The following is a 21,060-nucleotide window of genomic DNA, read 5'->3' on the forward strand; positions in this document are numbered from 1 at the left end:
AGAATTGACGCCTTTCAACCCAGCAGAAAGGCTGTTTTTTAAAAATTTGCTTTAATTTACCAACAGCAATTTCAATAAAATATCAATTCACTAATTTGCTTCCTTTGAGAAAATTTAAAAGTCAGCTTTGAAGACAGTTCATTTTGACACCTGTTCTCACAAGTGAAGCAATCAGTATCTCGGTTTCTGAGCTCCTCCCCTCCCCGGACCCAAGAATGGAGTCATCCCGAGAGGAACAAGAACCCAGCACACCAGGGAAATGACACTGCTAACAGGGTGAAGGGCCGGCACTGGGTGCGCAGCCGAGAAGGGGGCATCCTTGACAGCCGTTTCCCTCCCACCAGGGTCCATTTCCAAGGTGCTGATCCAGCCACTCCAAACAAGTTTCTCGGAAGGGTTTTTCCGCAGATGTTCTGGAAGGTTCTGCTTCAGCTCTGGCGGCTGCTCTCAGTTCACCATGATGAAGTTAGATTTGCAGTGAGCTTTAACAGAAGGGAAACAGTCACTGGGTTGGAAACAGGAGGTACAAACGGCATTTCGTATTGCAGTGAAGGCACACTCATGCCACCTCACCAATGAATTCCGTGACAGGGTCGTGCTCGCCTTCCGTTTTAATGGTGCCTGCAATGCTGTCGTTCTCCAGGATGGGGAGGAAGAGCTGCACAAAGTCAGAGGTGTACGGGGGGGCGATGACATCCAGCACCTAGGAGGGAAAGCGCTGGGCTGCTCCTTTTCCTCAGCAGGACGTGCAGGCACCGCACAGACACACTGAGGAGATGGCAGCCGCTGGGGAGGATATCACCCGCCTGCCTTTCTCTGGCTGTCCTGGTGGCAATACCAGCCTCGAGCATTAAGACCCCAGGGTGGCAATGTAGGTAAAAGCACGTGCTACAGCTTCCGGGAGGTGGGGGTGCTGGGTAAATGGGTCTCATTGTTGTCCCCATGGTTATCGGAAAGCACAACTCTGTTAGACGCGAAATCACAGCCTAAAGAGCAGCACCAGGGTAAATGGTACAAAGCATGAGACAGATGGTGTACTGCTGACCTCAGTGACAAAATAACGAATGAGGGAAATGTCAGTGTCCAGCTTCTCCAGGCACTTTCGGATGTAACTGACCACAGGAAGTACATAGCCTCGACTCAGCAGGTGAACCATCCTGTCCAGCAGGGTCTTCTTCAACTCCAACTATAGGCGTGGGGCAGGGGAGCCTGTTAGAAGGGGACCCTGCCTCCCGTCTCAGTCCCCACGAGAAGCCCCAGCAGTCACCGGCTCACCTGCTCCATCACATCCAGCTGCGAGTGCTCGGTCTCAAAGAGCTTGACCAGTAGCTGCAGGACCTGGGGGTGCAGGAGCTGGTGGCAGGTGCTGATCTGCAAACAGGCCGGAAGCCTCCCTGAGCAGGTGGCCGCACTATGGGCCCACGCTCAACTCAGTGCAGAGAGCAGCTGTCACTGTTACCGCCACCACTGCTGACAAGGATGGCCCTGCCACCCCAGCCCGGGACTGGTCAGCCTCCAGGCCATTCCTTATCCTTGCAGTAACACTCAGTAAACAATGAGACACCTACAGACTCAGTGAAACTAGTTCTTTAAGAGGAAAATCCTCATTTAGGATGGAAATGACTAGCTTTGCAGAGGACATCTTCTGAGTCACAGAATGACGACACTGCAGTACCAGGCTGAAAAGCACAGCACAGATACACCGGCAGTGGGAGTGCCCCTCCACCGCGCCTACCTCATCCAGTAATGCCAGGTGGACTGGGGTGTGGTCAGTCTGCAGCTGAAAGTACCGTGGTTCTGAGACGGTCCAATCTACCCACTTCAGGACACCCATTGCCACCACAGGAAACCTACACGTGAACCAGGGAGAATGCTTCCTTTAAACAAATACTTAAACACCAACACATGCTAGAAAAGCCCTGAGGGGTAGGAAGGGTATGACACAAACACACGCCCCCAAGCTGCTCTGACAATTCACTCTTCGCTCTGGCTTTCCAGTGGGGAGCCAACCAGGGGAGAGTCAGATGACATGCGTGTTCCCTCAACCGTGCGGTGCAAGAACCTGAATTCAACTCTCTGTTCACCTGCAACCACTTCATCGGCTTGAAAGGAACAGATTAATGCGACACACGCAGCTGACCTGGGGGACCCGGCTGAAGTTTACCTTTATTTTCTCGGTCCAGAGTATAAATAAATAGGAGGAAGGTTCAGACAGCTGAGAGGACGTGCTTCGGCGTTTCTGGGGAACGCCTACAGACATAACTGGAAGCGTCACAAGTCATCCTAGCTCAGCAGTGCTTTGTTGGTCGAACTTTTACTATGAACAATCCTCTTTCTTCGAATTAATCTTCCTAACTCTGGCTGGTCTTCCTTTTACTTACTGAGTCCAATTTGTGAGGGTTTACTGAATGTCCTTCTAGCAAGTAAACACCTGAAAATTACTCATGCTGCTAAAACTGTTCACAGTTCTCTACATACTTTTGAAATGTAAAAACCAAGTAAAAGGAGTAAGTATCTCTGAAGCTTTAGTTTTTTTTTTTTTTTTGAGCTTTCACTATGAAAATTCAAGCCACCTTCTCCCCAAAGGATAAGGGTGTCCTCTGCTCACCGGATACACTGATACAGTGTGCTCAGCTCTGCCACCAGTTCAGAGGCCCCTTTGTTCTCATTGCAACATAAGTTATGAACAGTTTCAACAGCTTTCGATGTTGACTTCAGCTCATCTTTATTGATGCTGACTCGCTTGTTCTGAAACACACACAGAAGTCGACGGACAACCCAGGCAGAGCAGACCCTACAATCCAGTTATTGGGGATTGGCCCCTCTCTCTGCAAACCCACCTCCCTGCCTCTGATGCTAGGAGTTAACTGAATGGTCAAACGTCACAGTCCCACAGGGTATAGGAATGAGCACCCAGTAAGATGGGTGTTTGGCTGTGGCTTACAAAATCGGTTCATTTCTTTAGTCACACTTCACATTACAGTTTGCAGAAGTATTAGAGATACTGCACACATTTTCCTTAAGATGTTTAGCACTTTGACTATTCCATGAACAAACAACAGAAATAACACTAGATCGTCTCAAGATTTCTTGCAGCCCAAATTCCCATATACCACCAAAGCAGAGCAGGACATTTATCTCCCTGAAAGTCCCGGAACTCTCCACACCACTCGTACCTTCTTCCAGGTCTCCACCACGCTTGCTGCATAGGCCAGTATGTGGATGTACTTGTGTTTGTGGTCCTGGTTGATCCTGGCCCCAGGTTTAAATAGTGACTGCATGAACAGGTCCAGGAAGGCTGGCACCCGGATCTGCAGAGACACAAACGGCTCCTTTAAAGGGATCTGGGACAGAGACGGCAGGTGAGTCCATGTGCACTTATGAACAACAGACGGACGGACGGCCTTGGTAGTGCTCTGTAAACAGCAGGTGCTCAAACATGGCTGAGGGCTGAGAGTGTGATGGGGAGGTAGCCAGGAAACAACAGCAGCGTTTTAACAGGAACTGCACTCAGTGACAGAGAGAACTAGAGAAGCGTGGATGTTCCAAAACAAGCCTTCCAGCGATAACAATTGTTATCATTTATTAAAATGAGGAACAACTTGGGGGAAGGAAGACAGGATACTTAGGGGGCACTGAGCTTCTATTAAGGGTGATGGAAAAACTCAGGAGCAGCTCATGGTGATGGCTGAACAATGTGGTGGACACGATTAACATCACTGAACAGTAATGGCACTTTCCACAATAAAGACAGAGAGAGAGAGAGAGACAACTTACTAGCTCCACAGGAGGTGGGTCCATGCTTGTAAACATCTTGAACAGGACCGTGATGTCGGCAGGGTTCAGGGCACCTTTGGACAGCATTGCTCCCAGAGCCTGGCACGCACGGGGGTAGGAAGCGGCCGTGCCTAAGGCCAGTGTGATCTGACTCGCGTCGTGGCCCCTGAGATGGTCACAGACACCGTTACGAATGAAGGAAATTTTCCCTTTTCTTTTCTGTACTTTGTACTTGAATTGCCAAGGTCCGTTTGTTGTTTGTGTTTCTGTCGCCTGCTGGTATACTGACTAGCTGACCCGTAAAACAACATTTAGGGCCAACTGGGAAAGAACGATTCAAACAGAGCTTGCAGACTTGATCGAAGGAACCACACACTTTTTAAATAACTTAAGACTCCATTAGTAGTAGAAAAAGGAGTCCTGGTGACACAACGGTTAAGCGCTCAGCGGCTAACTGAAAGTTAGCAGTTCAAACCACCCCATGGCCCCGAGGGAGAAAGACCTAGCGATACGCTCCTGTAAAGACTACAGCCTAGGAAAGCGTATGGGGCAGTTCTACTGTCAGATGGAGTCACTATGAGTGGGAATCAACTTAACGGCACCCAACAACAACAGGATTAGAAAACAAAACTACCAAGAGCTAATTTTGTTCTGTAAGGTTTGAACCACAATATATCAGATTACTGAATAATTATTTAAGAACTGTTGTTATTTCCTATTGATGAATCCCTATATGAAACTAGAGATTCCTGAATCCAATGAACTGAAGAATAATCGAGCACCCTAACAAAAGGTTCACCAAAGCAACACGCTAACGAGCAAGCTCTCCACAAGTATTTAAAATTAGCCCGACTCTCCCAGATCTACTGGATAAAAGGAAGTCCACTTCCCTTGTCAGCACAGGAGGCCCCAGACGTTTGGGCAGTGGGGAGCTCCTTGGGGAGCACAAGGGAGGGACAGGTGGGCAGAAGCGCCACTCTTACTTCTCCTGGGCAAAGCGCTGGACCTCCTGGGCGATCCTGCGCACGGCTGAGCCGCCCTGCTCCTCCTGGGCCAGCACGGACATCATGGCCTGGGCAAACAGGTAGGTGTGCTCCCCGTGACACACCATCTTCTGAAAAACACAGGGAGAGAGGCTTTGGGTCGCCCCGTGGCAGCGCTGACAGGCAAAGACAAGACAGCATCTCCCAACCAGCTTCCTCATGGAAGGTAAAGAACTCACAGCAAACTCAGGGAGATTTTTTTCCAGGTTTTCTTCTCCTCCATCTAAAATTGTAGCTAGAGAGGTACGGAGCACCCTGGAAAACACTTCTAACTGCTGGCAAGCTGTGGACACGCTGGTGATCTCCCCTTGGTATCCTGCATCAGAAATGAGCTACGGCCCAGAGAGAAGAAGTCAGACAAAGCGCCAATGTGCAGGGACCACAGAGTCCACAGAAAGCTGGCCTATCATCAGTGTTTGCGGTGAGGGAGAGCCAGCAAGTACCGCTCCAGGGGCCTCAAAGCTTTTATTCTGAGCCTGGTTCCCACTCAATGGACGAGTGACCCGGTCTAGCCATTCCTCTCTTGGTTTCTTCCTGTGTGAGATGGAGGGGCCAGACCTGGCACTCTTCAAAGGGTCCTCTCAGAACACAAATCCCTCCGTCGCTACGTACCTGCCAAATCCTAAAGCACAGTCAACGTTGAGCCAAAAACACAGGCACAAATTCTATGCCTTGCCTTTCTCAAATTTAAGGCTTCCAAAGATAAGTGGTGAAGACTGTTACCAAGATGCAAATATACTTCAAAGGAAAAAACACCAACCAACCAAAAATCACCCTTGCTCACAAACACTGTCATCTCTTCTCCAAGCCCAGCGTGTGTCCCACCTTCACCGTGAAGTTGAGCATCAAACAGTCGGGATGGGCTTCTGCCAGCTTGTAGAAGAGATCTCTCCACGTGGTGTGTGCGATCATCTGCTCAAGCCATGCTGGGGTCTGCCAACAAACACACAGTAAGAGCAGAGCCCTGGCTTTGCTGAGCTGAAGACAACATTGTATCAACAACCAGCGGATATGGCAGGTGGAAGGGCCCCCCAGGAGCCTCCAGCTCTGTCCCTGGAGACCCCAGAGCTGGTCATGGCTGCAAGTTAGCTGAGTGGCAGAGCTAGAGTGCCTGAACGCCCCTCACAGCTTTCAGAAGATCTGACTCAACACAAGTGGGACTGAGAGATGCTTCTAGGAGTATTCCAGAGTCCCAAGTAGCCTGCACACAGTGGGGGCACACCACACACAGAGAGCTCACCCACAACCAGCTGTACGCCCTTGGCCAAAGAGAAAAGGGTAATTTTTTAATTTTTTAAATTTATTTGTTGTTGAAAATATACACAGCAGAACATACACCAATTCAACAATTCCTACGTGTACAATTCTGTGACCAATGATTACATTCTTCAAATTGCGCAACCATTCTCTCTCCTTTTCCAAATTGTTCCTCACCCAATAACATAAGCTCATTGCCCGCTAAGCTTCCTATTTTTCCAGTTCTTGTTGTCAATTTAATCCCATATAGATAATTCTTAAAAGAGCACAATGCTAGAGGCAGCCTTTTTTCACTAATTAAGCTAAATTTTGTATGGTTTTAAGAAGACTTCAGGGGATATTTTTGGTTTAAGGTTTAGAGATTACCTTAGAACAATCGTTTCAGGGGTTCATCCAGCCCCCATGGCTCCAGAAAGTCTGGATTCCATAAGACTCTGAAATTCTGTTCTATAATTTCCCCATTTTGATCTTCTATAGAATCTTTGATCAAAACGGTCAGTAATGGTAGCTAGGGACCATCCAGTTCTGGTCTCATGGCAAAGGACGCTGTTGTTCACAGAGGTAACCGGACACATATTCCATGAGAAAAGGGTAATTCAAATAGTGCAGGTGATTTTCCCATCAACACACGTGACAGTGATGAAAACATCTCTCTCAACCCCCCACCGTGTGACTGGACCAGGGCAGCACTCTGAACCCGCTGTCCCACCTCTGCCAAGGCCAGGCTTCCATGGGCTGCTCCCTGCCACTGACCGAGCACAGCAGGGACACTGAGGCAGGCCTGTTCCTCTGAAAGGCAGGCCTATTCCTCTGAGACGCGGAGTCCTGAGATGGGCGGCTGTGACGTGAAGACCCCCACTGCCCTGCTCACCTGTCCTAGGACTGCACTGCATCTAAGACCTTTTCCACCCACCCACCTTCCTTCCCTCCCATCGCCTTCCTGGGACAGACCTGCAGCACTGTCTGAAAGCAACTCTGGCCTCTGCCAGCCCCTCCCCACTTGCCCTCACAGGTGTCTCCTCAATAACCTCTTGCCCATCTTACACCTGCTTCTCAGAATGACCCTCACTGAGCCCGTACCCTCAAGTCAGCAGGAGACAGGACAGTGACCCTGCTGCTCCTCCAGCCCACCTCTGCATGCGGGCCTCTCACTTCCTGACCACCGTGAGGGAAGGGCCAATCCGACCAGGTTCAGCTTCTGTCTCCCACCCTGCTGGCAGTACCACGCCATCCATTACCTATGTAACACGCCACACCTAGGAACTAGCACTAGAAAAAGTAAAGGTTTTCCTCACCTCGCCTTCTTCAGTAAAAATAGAGTCTGCTTTGCGGGGGTCGAAATGTTTGATGAGTAAACTCTTCAAGTGATTTTCCACAGTCTCCTGAACCTGCACTGGCTCAACACCTGAGAGGAAGTACAAACAAGACGGAAAACGGCCATCTCGCAACTCCACACATTGTTCCAGAAAAAGGGTCACAATTGTGTATGTGAATCAAGTGTCACAACATTGCCTCTGTTTAGGCCTTTGCAGTGCTTACAAAAGGGAATGTGTACGCATTATCCTCAGTGATAAGACCCAGGATGCTCTACCCTTGTCTACACAGAAAAGACAGTGCCATCTTCAAATCTCGCTAAGGACAAATGGTCCAAACAGGCAGGTGACAGGGTGGAAAAATATCCCCCATAGAGAGGCGGTGAGAAGAGGCCAGCCAGGAGCGGCCCCCTCGTATCTAGTAAGTGTGACAGTTTTGCAAAGCAGTGAACCGGCTCATTTCCAGGCAGTCCTTGCCTCGGTGATGTCATCTGTACCTGCTCAGTGGCTTTACAGTAAGGCTCTACTTTGATCATATTAGGTCAAAGCCATAATTGTACCCAGGTCCTAAACTATCCATCATTTACTGCTTGAGAATGACATACTGAACATCCACTGTCTAATCCTGTAATTCTCCAACATCACGGAAAACAGCTCAATGAGAATCAGTTTGCAGGCGCTCTCTAAACCTCAATTATTGAATCAAGATAAGAATCAAGCAGACAAAGGAAGACAGGTAAGAAATTCAGTCTCTACGTATACAAGTCTTACACAGCAGGGAAACAGAGAAGGCCTTCCCAATTTATCAGCATTACGAAGATCCAACAGTCTATTAAAAAGTGGGAAGGGGGACAAGTGAGGGCGGGGCCCCCCAGCACCTGTCTGGATGAGCCACTCGGCCAGCAGGTTCACTGTCTGGGCCACAGCGGTGTAGTTCTCTGATAGGAGCTGGATAACATTCTCTGGAGACCCTCCTGCCTGAAAATACCTAGAGAAAGTAAGAGAGCAGCTATTAAACTGCAGTGAACACAGGTGGGCATGAAGCTGGCTGACAAGAGGGACAGGGAGGGAGACAGGTGGGTGCTTAAGGTTTTTAAAGGGGAGAATCCCCTAGATGCCCTGCACCCCAATATCACATTACTTTTATTTTTACATATTCTCTTCTGGCTCTGTTACAAAGTTTTCCCTAAATCGTCCCCCTGACCTTCCTCCCAATACAAACAAGCATACCCGCATACCTCTTGAGAGTGTTAAAAATGGAAGGTTCCATGATATAATCTCGGGTAGAGAATTTATGCAGGCATTCCTGCTGCACCTCTGCATCGTCTTCTCCTTCTCCATAGTCGTCATCCTGCTGCTGGGAAATGCCATGAGCCATGCAATTTCTTGTTAATATAAATATCATGTAATAACCTCACCTTGCTGTTGTTTCCTGCTGTAGATTTAATCCTGACTCATAGCGACCCTATAGGCCAGAGAACTGCCCCTTAGGGTTTCCTAGGCTATAATCTTTAAGGGAGCAGATTGCCAGGTCTTTACTCCAGCAGAGCCACTAGTGTGTGTTCGAACCACCAACCTTTTGGTTAGCAGCCAGTGCCACCAAACCAAAACCCACTGCTGTCGAGTCAATTCTGACTCATAGCGACCCTACAGGACAGGGCGGAACTGCCCCACAGGGTTTCCAAGGGGCGCCTGGCAGATTCGAACTGCTGACCTTTTGGTTAGCAGCCATAGCCTTAACCACTACGCTACCAGGGTTTCCATTGTGCCACCAGGGGTCCTTAATCTTACCTTCAATCTGTGTAACACTGTTCCTAAAGTATTCCACACACGTTACTTATCTGTCTTTCACAACAATCTCATGAAGTGGGCAGAGCAAAGACTGAGTGGCTAAGAAAATACCTCTGGAATTACTCCAAGTGGGCAAGCTGGGAGCAGCATCCATTCCCTCTCTGTACATCCATTCCCTCCTCTGCTAAACAAACACATAACAACAGTACCTACTCCCTTTAGGCTGCTGTGAGGAGTCTGTGAGCTAAATTTTGGCAGTGTTATGCATACTATGACATTTTGTAAGAGCTCAAAAGACGTTAGCTATTGTTCTCATTACTATTATTTCAGACATGTACTTTAACACTTTCTAATCAACTTCTTAAGGAGCCTTGGTGGTGCAGTGGTTAAGCACTCAGCTGCCAACTGGAAGGTCAGCAGTTCGAACCCACCAGCCACTCTATGGGAAAAAGACGTGGCAGTCTGCTTCTGTAACGATTACAGCCTTGGAAACCCCATGGGGCAGTTCTACTCTGTCCCATAGGGTCCTATAGGGTCACTATGAGTCAGAATGGACTAACATTACAGCAATGTGTAATCAAATTCTTACAAAGTGATTCTTGAAGGCACAGCCATAAGTTTATTATCAGAAAGCAAAACATCGCTGGCTTGCCTTGACTCAGCATGCCTGGCTGATTCTTGTCCCAATCTGCTTATAGGCAACTGAATAATCTTAGGCGAGTCCCCGAACCTAAGGGCCAGGTAGGCTTCTTCATCTATAAATCCACCAGGTTCTGTCCGGCTCTGATGCTGGCATTCTAACAAGCAGATGCTTTTTGAGCACCTGCTCTGTACCAAGCACCCCAGGAAACACAAGAAAACTCTATGAGACAGCTTTGTCTGTCCAAAAAGTTCACACGCTAGTAAGAGAAACCTGACTTACTCTAGTAGAATGGAGTTAAGAGCTGGGCCAGGGATCAGCAAACTACGGCCTAGGGTCAAATCCAGCCCTACCCCCAGTTTTTGTAAATAAAGTTTTACTGGAACACAGCCACATCCATTCTCTTAAAAACAACAACAACAACAAAAAACCATTCTCTTACTAGTGTCTAAATCGTCACAGCTGGCCCAATAAGCAACATCATGATGAACGGAGAAAAGATCGAACATGTCGAGGATTTCATTTTACTTACATTCACAACCAACACCCACGGAAGGAGTAGACAAGGAATCAAACGACACACTGCACTGGGCAAATCTGCTGCAAAAGACCTCTTTGAAGTGTTAAAAAGCAAAGATGTCACGTTGAGGACTAAGGTGCACCTGGCCCAAGCAATGGTGTTTTCAACCACCTCATATGCATGCAAAAGCTGGACAATGAATAAGGAAGACCGAACTATGGTGTTGGCAAAGAATACTGAATGGATTGGGGGGCAGAGCCAACATGGCACTACAGACAGAAGCACCACACTGTCCCTCCACAGCAAGGACCCAAAAAACTATGTAAAACAGAGACAAACATCAATCCTGGAAACCTAAGGATAAAGAACTCAACCAAGCACCAAATGGAATAAGAAACTGACAGAGAACAGAGAGTGAGGAGAGATAGGAACTGCAGGTCCCTTATCAGCTAACGCAGCACGGATTTGACATCCTGGAACCCCTCAGCCACCAAGAATGGCAGACAGAGAGTATAGGAAGGCAGCTTCACAGAGATTCCAGAGGGAGACAGAGCACCCGGTAACCAGGGATACACACTTTCTCACCTCCTACCCTTCTTTCCCCTGCTTGGCCTCTGATGCTTTCCAGCAGGTCATGGTCATTCAGCTGGGGAGACACTCAGATCCTTCAGTGCCATTTTTTTTTGTTGCCTTTTTTTTTTTGGCTTCTTATCTCTGTCTCCCACCTCCTTCCTTCCCTTTCTCTCAAACACCTGGCTCCACGTGCCATCTCCTCCCCTTCTTGACAGCCTGCGTAGCACCACCTGGCTGAGGAGCCACTTCCCTGGTCCGCACTGCCACACCCGTGGGCTCCCTGGGGGCATTTCTTTTCTTTTTGGTTTTTCTTTGTTTCTCCGTTTCTTGTCTCTCTCTACCTTCCTTCCTACCCTTCTGAACACCGGGCGCCATGTGCTATCTCTGCTCCTTGATGGGCTGTGCAGCGCCACTCGGCTGGGGACTCACTCCCAGTGGGTTCCCTGGGGGCATTTTTTTCCCCCTCAGTTCCTTGTCTCTGTCTTCCTTTTTCCCAACCACCTGTCATCTTTTTTTTCTTGGTTTCTTGTTTCTCTGTACCTTCTTTCTCACACCCACTTAGCTCCACACATCACATCCTTCCCACTCCCTCCTGCCTATCTGCACCGTCCACTGAGCATCACATCCCAGAGCAGCACAGGCACAGTCTACCAGAACCTGCCCCGCACTGGCCCCAGGCCCCACCCTATTGTTCCCAGTACATGCTGCAAACAACCTATCCCAAACCCTCCCCGTCCACTGGACCTGCCCTGCTGCACCATAGCTGAGCGACTGGCCCTGCCCATTGGACAAGGTGGTGAGAAGCACTGTACACACAGATGAGGTAAAAACAAATGCCCAGCCCATCTGCTCAGACATAACCAAATAAAACAAAAAGAGCAGGATGAAACAAATCTACAATCAATAAAGAAAGAAAATAACGAACGTCCCGAAGACAGCAGACAGTACTGAAACATATGAAAAAACAGGATAGGACGGTTCCAGTAGGCATCCAAAATAAAACACTAGATGGCCTTCCAGTAGAACAAACGGCACTGGAACTACCTGATAAGGAATTCAAACGTCTAATATTCGAGGGGATACAAGAGATGAAGGAAAACACAGACAAAAATGAAGAAAAAATAGAATCATAGAAAATACAGACAAAATCATGGAAAAGACAAACAAAACAACGGAAGAATTCAGGAAAATAATACAGAAACAAAATGTCAAAATAAACTCACAATTAGAAATCATATAAAAACAGCAATTAGAAATCCCAAAGATAAACAACAAGAGTTCAGAAATGGACAGTGTCACAGAAGGTTTTAGGAGCAGTAAACAATAAAAGACAGGATAAGTGAAATCGAAGATAAACCCTTGGATATCACTTTGAGGAAAAATCAGAAAAGAATGAAGAAACCTTGAGAACAATGTGGGATACAATCAAAAGCTAAAATTTACAAGTGTTCGGAGTTCCAGAACAGGGGGAGAAAACAGAAACCACAGAGAGGATCACTGAAAGATTGCTGACAGAAAACCTCCCTAATATCATGAAAGATAAAAAGCTGACCATGGAGGAAGCTCAATGAACCCCATATAGGAGAGACCCCAAAAGAAAATCACCAAGGCATATCATAATCATACTCGCTAAAACCAAAGACAAAGAAAGAATCCTCAGAGCAGCTCAAGAAAAATGAAAAGTCACATACAGAAGGGAAACAATAAGACTAAGCTCTGTTTACTCCGTAGAAACCACGCAGGCAAGAAGGCAATGGAATGACATATACAAAACCTTGAAAGAAAAAAACTGCCGACCAAGAATGATGTATCCTGCAAAACTTGTTCAAGTATGATGGTGAAATTAGGTCATTTCCAGATAAGCAGAAATTAAGGGAATATGAAAAAAACAAAACAAACTTACAAGAATTATTAAACGGAGTTCTTTGGTTAGAGAGCCAATGACATCAGACGACAGCTTGAATCTAGGACACAAGACCGCATCAGACAGATAGCAACCTAGGTAATGAACTCTCAAAGATAAAACAAAACTAAAAGATTTACAACAGAAAACCAGAGAAGTTAATCTGTAAATGACAACAATGTGAGAACAATAAGAGAGGGAATAAACAGTGTAGGTAGAGAACTTTCAAATGGAGAGGAAGTCAAGGCGATACCAAGTAATAAAAAACTGGTTCAAACTTTGAAAAATAAGGGTAAATTTCAAGTAACCACAAAGAAAATTAAACCTACTTACCAAAATAAAGAAAAACAAAGTCCCACTAAACACAAAATCTACAAAAACTAAAGAAATGACGGAAAAAAACCCACAAACAAAAGGAATTCAGCACAGGAGAATAAGAGGAACAAAGAAAACGTTAGCACCACATTAAAAAAAAAAAAAGGCACTACAAAACGACAGCAACAGACTCACAACTATCAATAATTACACTGAATGCAAACAGCCTAAATGCGTCCACCATAAGACAGAGTAATACAATGGATTTAAAAAACAGGACTCATCAACATACTGTCTACAAGAGACACACCTTATAAACAAAGATAAATTTATTAAAAATCAAAGGATGGAAAAAATATATTAAGCAAATAGAAAAAAGGGCAGGAGTGGCAACACGAATCTCAGATAAAATAAACTTTAAAACAAAATCCACTACGAAAGACAAAGAAGAGCATTATACAATGATTAAAGGGACAATTCATCATGAAGACCCAACCATAATAAACATCTACGCACCCAATGACAGGGCTCCAGAATACAGAAAACAAACTCTGACAGCACTGAAGAGAGAAACTGACCGCTCCACAAAAACAGCTGGAGACTTCAACACACTGCTCTCCGTAAAGGGCATAACATCTAGAAATGAACTCAACAAAGATACAGAAGATCTAAGGGCCACAATCAGCCAACTTGACCTCACAGACATATGCAGAACACTCCACCCAACAGGTGCAAAGTATACATTCTTGTCCAATGCACATGGAACATTCTCCTGAACAGTCCACATCCTTAGGCCACAAAGCAACCTTCATGAAAATCCAAAACACTGAGATAATACAAAGTATATGCTCTGATCACAATGCCATCAAAGTAGAAACTAAACAACAGAAAGAGCAAGGGAACAAAAATCGAATACATGGAAATTGAACAACACCCTGCTTAAAAATCATTGGGTAATACAAGAAATCAAAGACGGAATAAAAAGATTTCCTAGACTCAAACAAGAATGAAAACACATGATACCAAAAACCTTTGGGACACAGCAAAGGCAGTACTCAGAGGTCAATTTATACATAGCAAGAGATGCACACATCAAAAAAGAAGGAACAAAATCCAAACATTAGCTACACAACTGGAACAAATAGAAAGAGAACAGCAAAAGAAGCCCATAGCTATCAGAAGAAAGGAACTAATAAAGATAAGAACAGAAATAAATGAAACAGAGACTAGAAAAACAATAGAAAGAATCAACAAAACCAAAAGTTGGTTCTCTGAAAGTATCAACAAAATCGACAAACCACTGGTCAAATTGACAAAAGAAAAACAGGAGAGGATGCAAATAACCCAAATAAGAAATGAAATGGGGGACATTACAATAGGCCCAACTGAAATAAAAAGGATCATAACACAGTACTATGAAAAACTATACTCCAACAAATTTGAAAACCTAGAGGAAACGGACAAATTTCTAGAAACACATTACCTACCCAAACTAACACAAACTGAAGTTGAAAATCTGACCGTAACAGAAGAAGAGATTAAAAAGGTAATTAAAAAAAAAAAAAGATTCCAACAACAACAAAAAAAAGCCCTGGCCCAGATGGCTTCACTGGAGAATTCTATCAAACATTCAGAAAAGAGCTTACACCAGTATTACTCAAACTATTTCAGAACACAGAAAGGGAAGGGATACTTCCAAATTCATTCTATGAAGCCAGCATAACCCTGATGCCAAAACCAGGCAAAGACACCACAAAAAAAGAAATTACAGACCAGTATCTCTCATGAATATAGATGCAAAAATTCTCAACAAAATTCTAGCCAACAGAATTCAGCATCTTATCAAAAGAATAATACACCACGACTAAGTGGGATTCATACCAGGTATGCAAGGATGATTCAACATTAGAAAACCAACATAATCCGCCACATAAATAAAACAAAAGAACCACATGATCATCTCAATCGATGCAGAAAAGGTATTCGACAAAGTCCAATACCCATTCCTGGTAAAAACTCTCAATAAAATAGGTACAGAAGGGAAATTACTCCACATAATAAAGGGCATCTATATAAAGCCAACTGCAAACATCGCTCTTAATGGAGAGAGGCTGAAAACATTCCCTTTGAGAACAGGAACAAGACAAGGGTGCCCTTTGCCACCACTCCTATTGAACACTGTGCTGGAAGTCCTAGCTAGAGCAACAGGGCAAGGAAAAGAAATAACCGGCACCCAAATGGTAATGAAAAAATAAAACTGTCCCTATTTGCAGATGAAATGATACTATACATAGAAACCCCAAAGACTCCATAACAAACAGATTCAGCAGAGGAGCAGGATATAAGATAAAAGATAGGGGCATACGAAAATCAGCTGGATTCCTATACACCAATAAAGGGAACAATGAATATAAAAGGACTACTCGAAGGATGAACAAATCGGTCTTGGAAGAAGTACAGCCAGGATGCTCCTTAGGAGCAAGGATGGTATGACTTTGTCTCATGTATTTTAAACATGTTATCAGCAGGGACCAGAGGCTGGAGGAGGACATCATGCTTGGGAGAGTCAGCAAAAAAGAAGACCCTCAACAAGACGGACTGACACAGCAGCTGTAACAATGGCCTCAAACATTGCAGCGACTGAAAACGGTGCAGGACCTGGCAGTGTTTTGTTCTGTTGTACACAGGGCCACTGTGAATCGAAACCAACTTGAAAGCGCCTAACAACAACAGTGACAACGTCTGCTTCCCCTTTACTATGGCAGAGTAAGAGCAGTTGCCACAGAGACCTGCACGGCTTAAGATATTTACACTCTGGTCCTTTTCAGAAAAGCTTGCCTGCTCCTGGTCTAGACTAACATTCTGAAAGTAGTGCTTTGGGAGCAGATGGCACATGATGTCTTCAAGGGGAGACTGGGAGTCTCTTCCCAGACCACACTGGTGGGAAGCCTTGAGCGAGGCTTCACCCAGAGGCTCATCCTTCCGTGTCTGTACTCTCCGGCTGCTATTACCACATCTTCTCTTGGGTCATGTCACCCCCCCTCCGCTCATAAACCTAGAATTTACCCCAGGTCTCTCTCCTAAGCTCCAGAATCAAATACTCAACAGTCTGTTCTCAATTCCATTTGAATGTTCTGCTAGTACCCCAAACTCATTAGATCCAAAACCAACATCATCTAGTCCCTGAAAACAGATCTTCTTCCTAGAGTCCCTATTTCAGTAAAGGAGCCCATCGTATACCTGCTACTCCAAATCAGAAACCTGGGCGCCGTCCTTAGTTCTTCCCTCTCCCCACCCCACATCTTGTCACGAACACCCATCAGTTCTCCTTCCCACACATCCACGCACTTTGGCCCCTTCTCCAAATTTGCCTCCACAGATCATCTTCTGCATTTCTGCAGCAGTAGCAACCGTGCCCTAGGGCCTCCAGCCTTCCTTTCAATCTTCTTTCATGGTGATGCCACAGTTATCTTCAGAAGCCACAAATCTGATGCCACTCTTCCTGCTTAAAGTTTCCTATCTCCCTCAGGAAAAAAAAAAATCCTAGCTCTTTACCCTTGTCCTTCCCACTGTTCACCGGTCCAGTGTCATTCTTGCTGCTCCCCATACGCAACCTGCAGCCAGACTGAATTACTTGCATTTCAGTAGCTCTTGGTTTCTGAGCTTAACTTCACAGTAGTCTCTTTATACATCTTCCTGCCTCCAAGAAGCCATCTAACATGGAGTCAACTGCACAGAATTTGACACACGACTGATCTATCACTATCTTTCAAAATCCAGATCATGCCACTCCTTCTCTGTCACCTCCCCTGACACTCTCTTGCTCCTCCAAGCAGTCACGGTTAGAATGAACGTGAACTGAACATCTGGGCCATCCCTCTCATCAATGACAGCCCACTAGGATCACTGAGCCAAATTAGAATCATGATTAAAGTTCTCCACCAGTGGGGCCCAGACCTGGCTCTGCCATTCCCACTTGGGTAAGCTAGGGCAACTAACTTGTCTGTTCAGTCTTTAAAATGAGGGCATTGCTGCCCTGGTGGTGCAGTGGTTAAGAGCCCAGCTGCTAGTCAAAAGGTCATCTATTTGAATCCACCAGCCACTCCTTGGAAATCCTACAGGGCAGTTTTACTCTGTCCTATAGGGTCGCTATGAGTCGGAATCAACTCCACGACAACAGGTTTGGTTTTCTGGGTTTTGGACTAGATGACCCTAAAGACATACCCCAGTTCTAACATTCTATGACCCAAAGGCTCAATGTGACAAGTACTATGATATTTTGAACAGGATATCCCAAACACCAATCCAGCACTAAGACCCTAAGTTTCTCTCATTTGGACCATCTCGGTGGTCAGCAGTGGGTTAAAAGTGGCAATGGAGACAGAGGATCTGGGTTTGGAGCCCCACTCCCCTATTTACGAGTTCTGGGACCTTGGGCAGATAACCAAGTCTTTGTGCCTCACTGTCATCATTTACAAAATGTGCAAAGTGACACCCAACTCCAAACTTGAGGGTGGAGTGAGATAATGCATGAAAGCACCTAGCACAGGCTCGCAATGAGCTAACTCTGACTCTTTACCCACACCACTGTAATCCTCCAACACTGCACAACAATCCAACATGCAAATCCACTTGTGTCGCCCCTGCCCTTAACTTTCCAACATGTCATTTTTCAGCAGCTTTCAGGGGTCCTTCAGAACCTGTTCCCTACCGTACCTCATGCCACTGCCTCCACAAGGCAACTAACCACACAGGACTTTTCAGTTCCAGAAATACACCTCTATCTTTGTACCTTGGCTGTGGTGCCCTCTTCTCACCACCATCCCCTTTCAATGAGGTGAACCCCATTTCATCCTTTCTTCCTTCAACGTATTAGCCCAGTACAGGTAGTCCCCAATTTATGATGGGGTTCTGGTCCAATGGCTCTATCATAAGTCGGTTCTGACATAAATTGAATATTTTATTTTTAAAAAAATTATCATTGCCTTTTATCAGTATCTTTATAAATCCAATCTTTGTCTTTGGGGGTTGGCATGAAAATGACATCACCAAATTACATGCAGCAACACTGTATGTAGTACGTATTACTCATGACAAGATGCACGGTCCTAACTTGAGTACATCATAAGTCAGGGACTACCTGTATTTCCCAAAGGTAACTAATCTTAAACTCATGTGAACAAGGCAAATTCCCAGGCTCCATTCCAGACTGACTGGATCACCGTCTCTAAGTGAGGGGCCCAAGAAGCTTGACACATGGAACTCAGCTGAGTCTTACCATTAGAATAAGGCTGTATGCTTTCCAACCCCTATCTTCAGGGGATGGTGACCCTGGTGGCACAATGGTTAAGCATTTGGCTGCTAACCAAAAGGTTAGTGGTTCGAACCCACTCAGTGGCTCTGAGGAAGATAATACCTGGTGATCTGCTCCCGTAAAAATTATAGTCTAGAAAACCCCACGGCCTGGCTCTACTTTATCATCCGGGGCCACTATGAGTGTATGAGTGGAATCTACTGGAGGGCACCCAACAACATATTCAGGGAAGAGCAGACCGGTTGCTGCCCTGTTCTCACACCAAACCCTGGAAGGCCACTGCTGGAAGAGCCTTTCAAAGCCATTTAGCCCAAAGTATAAATTAAATCTGCCCCAAACCCTGAAAAGCTTATAGTTCACAAACAGTAACACACATGTAAAAGTACCCAAAGCCGTTGCCGTGGAGTCGATGCTCACTCATAGCAACCCTACAGGACAGAATAAAACTGCCCTAGAGGGTTTCCACGGAGCGGCTGGTGGATTCGAACTGCCAACCTTTTGGTATCCAGCCAAGCTTTTAACCACTGCACCACCAGGGCTCCAAGAGTGCCCAAAGCTCTACTTTTCCCACATGATGCTGACTTGGAGTTTTCTGAAAGAGTAAATTATTTTAAGAACCTCTGCGGTTCTGGAGACCCTGGTGGTACAGTGGTTAAGAGCGGCATGCTAGGCTGCGAACCCAAAGGTCAGCAGTTCAGATCCACCAGCCACACTTTGGAAACCCTATGGAGCACCTCCACTCCGTCCTTTAGGGTCGCTATGAGTCGGAATCCACTCGACGGCAACGGGTTTGGTTCCGTGCAGCTCCCAGCCTAACCGTCCGGAGTTTGTAGCCTAGCCGCCTTGGGGGCTAGAAGTGCGCGGGCCCCAGGTGAGTGGTCAATAGGTCAGGTCATGTCCCCATGAGTAACCAGCACCTCTCCAGTCAGAGACCCAGACCCTCACCGGGCGCGGGAAACTGAGGCACCAACGGTCAGGGACCTCCCGGGCCTCCTCGGCAAGCCAGGGTGGGTCCCATTTGGTCCCCCATCCCTATAGTAAAGTGAGGGAACGAAGGGCCCTTGGGCGGACAGCGGCGTGCGGGGGGCAGCCGGACCAATTCGGCCGGAGGGGGTGTGAGTAGGGGGTGTGGTCGGGGCCGCGGTCTCCCGGGCGGGGCAGGTTGTGCTTGAACCACTCGGTGAGCACGCGGGCCGACCCGCCGGCGACGGAGACCGGAAGTCCTCGTCGGGGGGTGCCCCCCCTCACCTGGCCGCCGTCCGCCTCGTCGCCCCACTCGGCCGCGTTTCCGAAGTAGTCCTCATCCATGATGGCTCCCGGCGCGGCCCCCGCCACCCTCTTCGCGAGCGAGCACGGCGCATGCGCGCGCGCGGGGCGGACGGACTGCGCAAGCGCGGCCTGCGTCCCCGCCCACCGCAGCCGCGCGCCAGGCTCTAGGCGGAGGGGGTGGGGTCAGTGAGCTTCCGTCCGGACCTAGGGCTACCGGTCACTTGTGGCTCCACGTGCTCAGGCTGGCTTGGGGCGGGGCACGGGATAAGGGGACGTCCGAATGGAACCTGACGGGGTTCCAGGAACTTTGGCTCCAGTAGAAGTTTAGAACTAAGCTCAGTCTGGCGTGGGTTCACTCCCAGCTCTGCCCCTTCTTCACTGCGCCTTTGGCCAGTCCTATGTGTCCTCGACAGCAACGGGTTTGGTTTTTTGGTTTTGACCCTTGCAACGGCAGTTTTGTCGTCTGACTACTAGGGACAGCAAGCGCAGGGCCATTATCCTTCCAGTATCAAAATCCATTGCAGGGGAGTCAATTCCGACTCATAGGGACCCTATAGGACAGAGTAGAACTGCCCCATACGGTTTCCTAGGCTGTAATCTAGGCAGATCGCTAGGTCTTTCTCCTGTGGAACCGTTGGTTGGTTCAAATTGCTGACTTTTCTGGGTAGGCAAGAGCTGCGAGGGCTCTTCCTGTCACGTGTAGAGCCCACGAAAATATTTTAATTTTTTATAAAATCGGAAGAAAAAACGAGTAATATAATAATCTACCATAGACTGTGTAAATATAATTGGTATGAGGATATCAACAAGTCATAAAATACAGTTTTTTTTATAATGGAAGAAAGGCCTACAAGGCAAAAGGGCCTAAAAAAAAAAAAAAAAACCAAGCCATTTGGCCCTGGAGTGGATCCCATGTGTCAGAAAGAGTAGAAAGCTCCATAAAGTTTTCTTGGCTGTAAGCTTTATAGGAGGGGCCTTGGTGACGCAGTGGCTAAGCCCTCTGCTGCTAACTGAAAGCTTGGCAGTTCAAACCCAGCCAGCTGCTCCAAGGGAAGAAGACCTGGTGATTTGCTCCCATAAAGCTTACAGCCTAGAAAACCCTATGGCGCAGTTCTACTCTGTGACTATATTTAGGGAAGCAGATCATGAGGCCTTCACTGAGTGGGTTCACACCACCAATCTATAGGTTAGTAGTGGAGCGCTTAACCGTCTGTGACACCCTGTTGTTGCTGTTAGGTGCCGTCAAGTCGGTTCCGACTCAGTGATCGTATGTACAACAGAACGAAACACTCCCCGGTCCTGTGCCATCCTTACAATCGTTTTGCTTGAGCCCATTGTTGCAGCC

The 21,060-nt window shown here is 46.9% G+C and overlaps 1 protein-coding gene across 2 annotated transcripts; it reads right to left on the reverse strand.

Moving 5' to 3' along the window:
* Positions 1 to 23: 23 nt before the first annotated feature.
* NELFCD (negative elongation factor complex member C/D) lies at positions 24 to 19,795 on the reverse strand. 2 transcript variants are annotated; one of them, XM_049869185.1, is made up of 15 exons: positions 19,695 to 19,795; positions 8,629 to 8,744; positions 8,269 to 8,378; positions 7,373 to 7,482; positions 5,646 to 5,753; positions 5,000 to 5,152; positions 4,761 to 4,891; positions 3,778 to 3,943; positions 3,177 to 3,311; positions 2,609 to 2,748; positions 1,736 to 1,850; positions 1,276 to 1,371; positions 1,046 to 1,186; positions 574 to 703; positions 24 to 482 (listed from the first exon to the last, which is right to left on the reverse strand). In XM_049869185.1, exons 1-15 carry the CDS (start codon positions 19,752 to 19,754, stop codon positions 448 to 450), a joined length of 1,746 nt encoding a protein of 581 aa, XP_049725142.1. In that variant the 5' UTR covers positions 19,755 to 19,795; the 3' UTR covers positions 24 to 447. The 2 variants fall into 2 exon arrangements, with proteins under 2 accessions (XP_049725142.1, XP_049725141.1); XM_049869184.1 differs by having other exon boundaries at positions 8,629 to 8,747.
* Positions 19,796 to 21,060: the final 1,265 nt, after the last annotated feature.

The sequence above is a fragment of the Elephas maximus genome, chromosome 25, assembly GCF_024166365.1.
Source record: "Elephas maximus indicus isolate mEleMax1 chromosome 25, mEleMax1 primary haplotype, whole genome shotgun sequence".
Lineage (NCBI taxonomy): Eukaryota > Metazoa > Chordata > Mammalia > Proboscidea > Elephantidae > Elephas > Elephas maximus.

Bases quoted from the DNA above. Each gene is read 5' to 3' on its own strand.
- NELFCD (XM_049869184.1), bottom strand. From the start codon at position 19,754: ATGGATGAGGACTACTTCGGAAACGCGGCCGAGTGGGGCGACGAGGCG. The intron at 1,851-2,608 runs GTGAGCAGAGGA...GTTCACGTGTAG, and splicing joins ACACTGTATCAGTGTATCCG to GTTTCCTGTGGTGGCAATGG. The intron at 1,187-1,275 runs GTGAGCCGGTGA...CCACGCCTATAG, and splicing joins AGCTGGATGTGATGGAGCAG to TTGGAGTTGAAGAAGACCCT.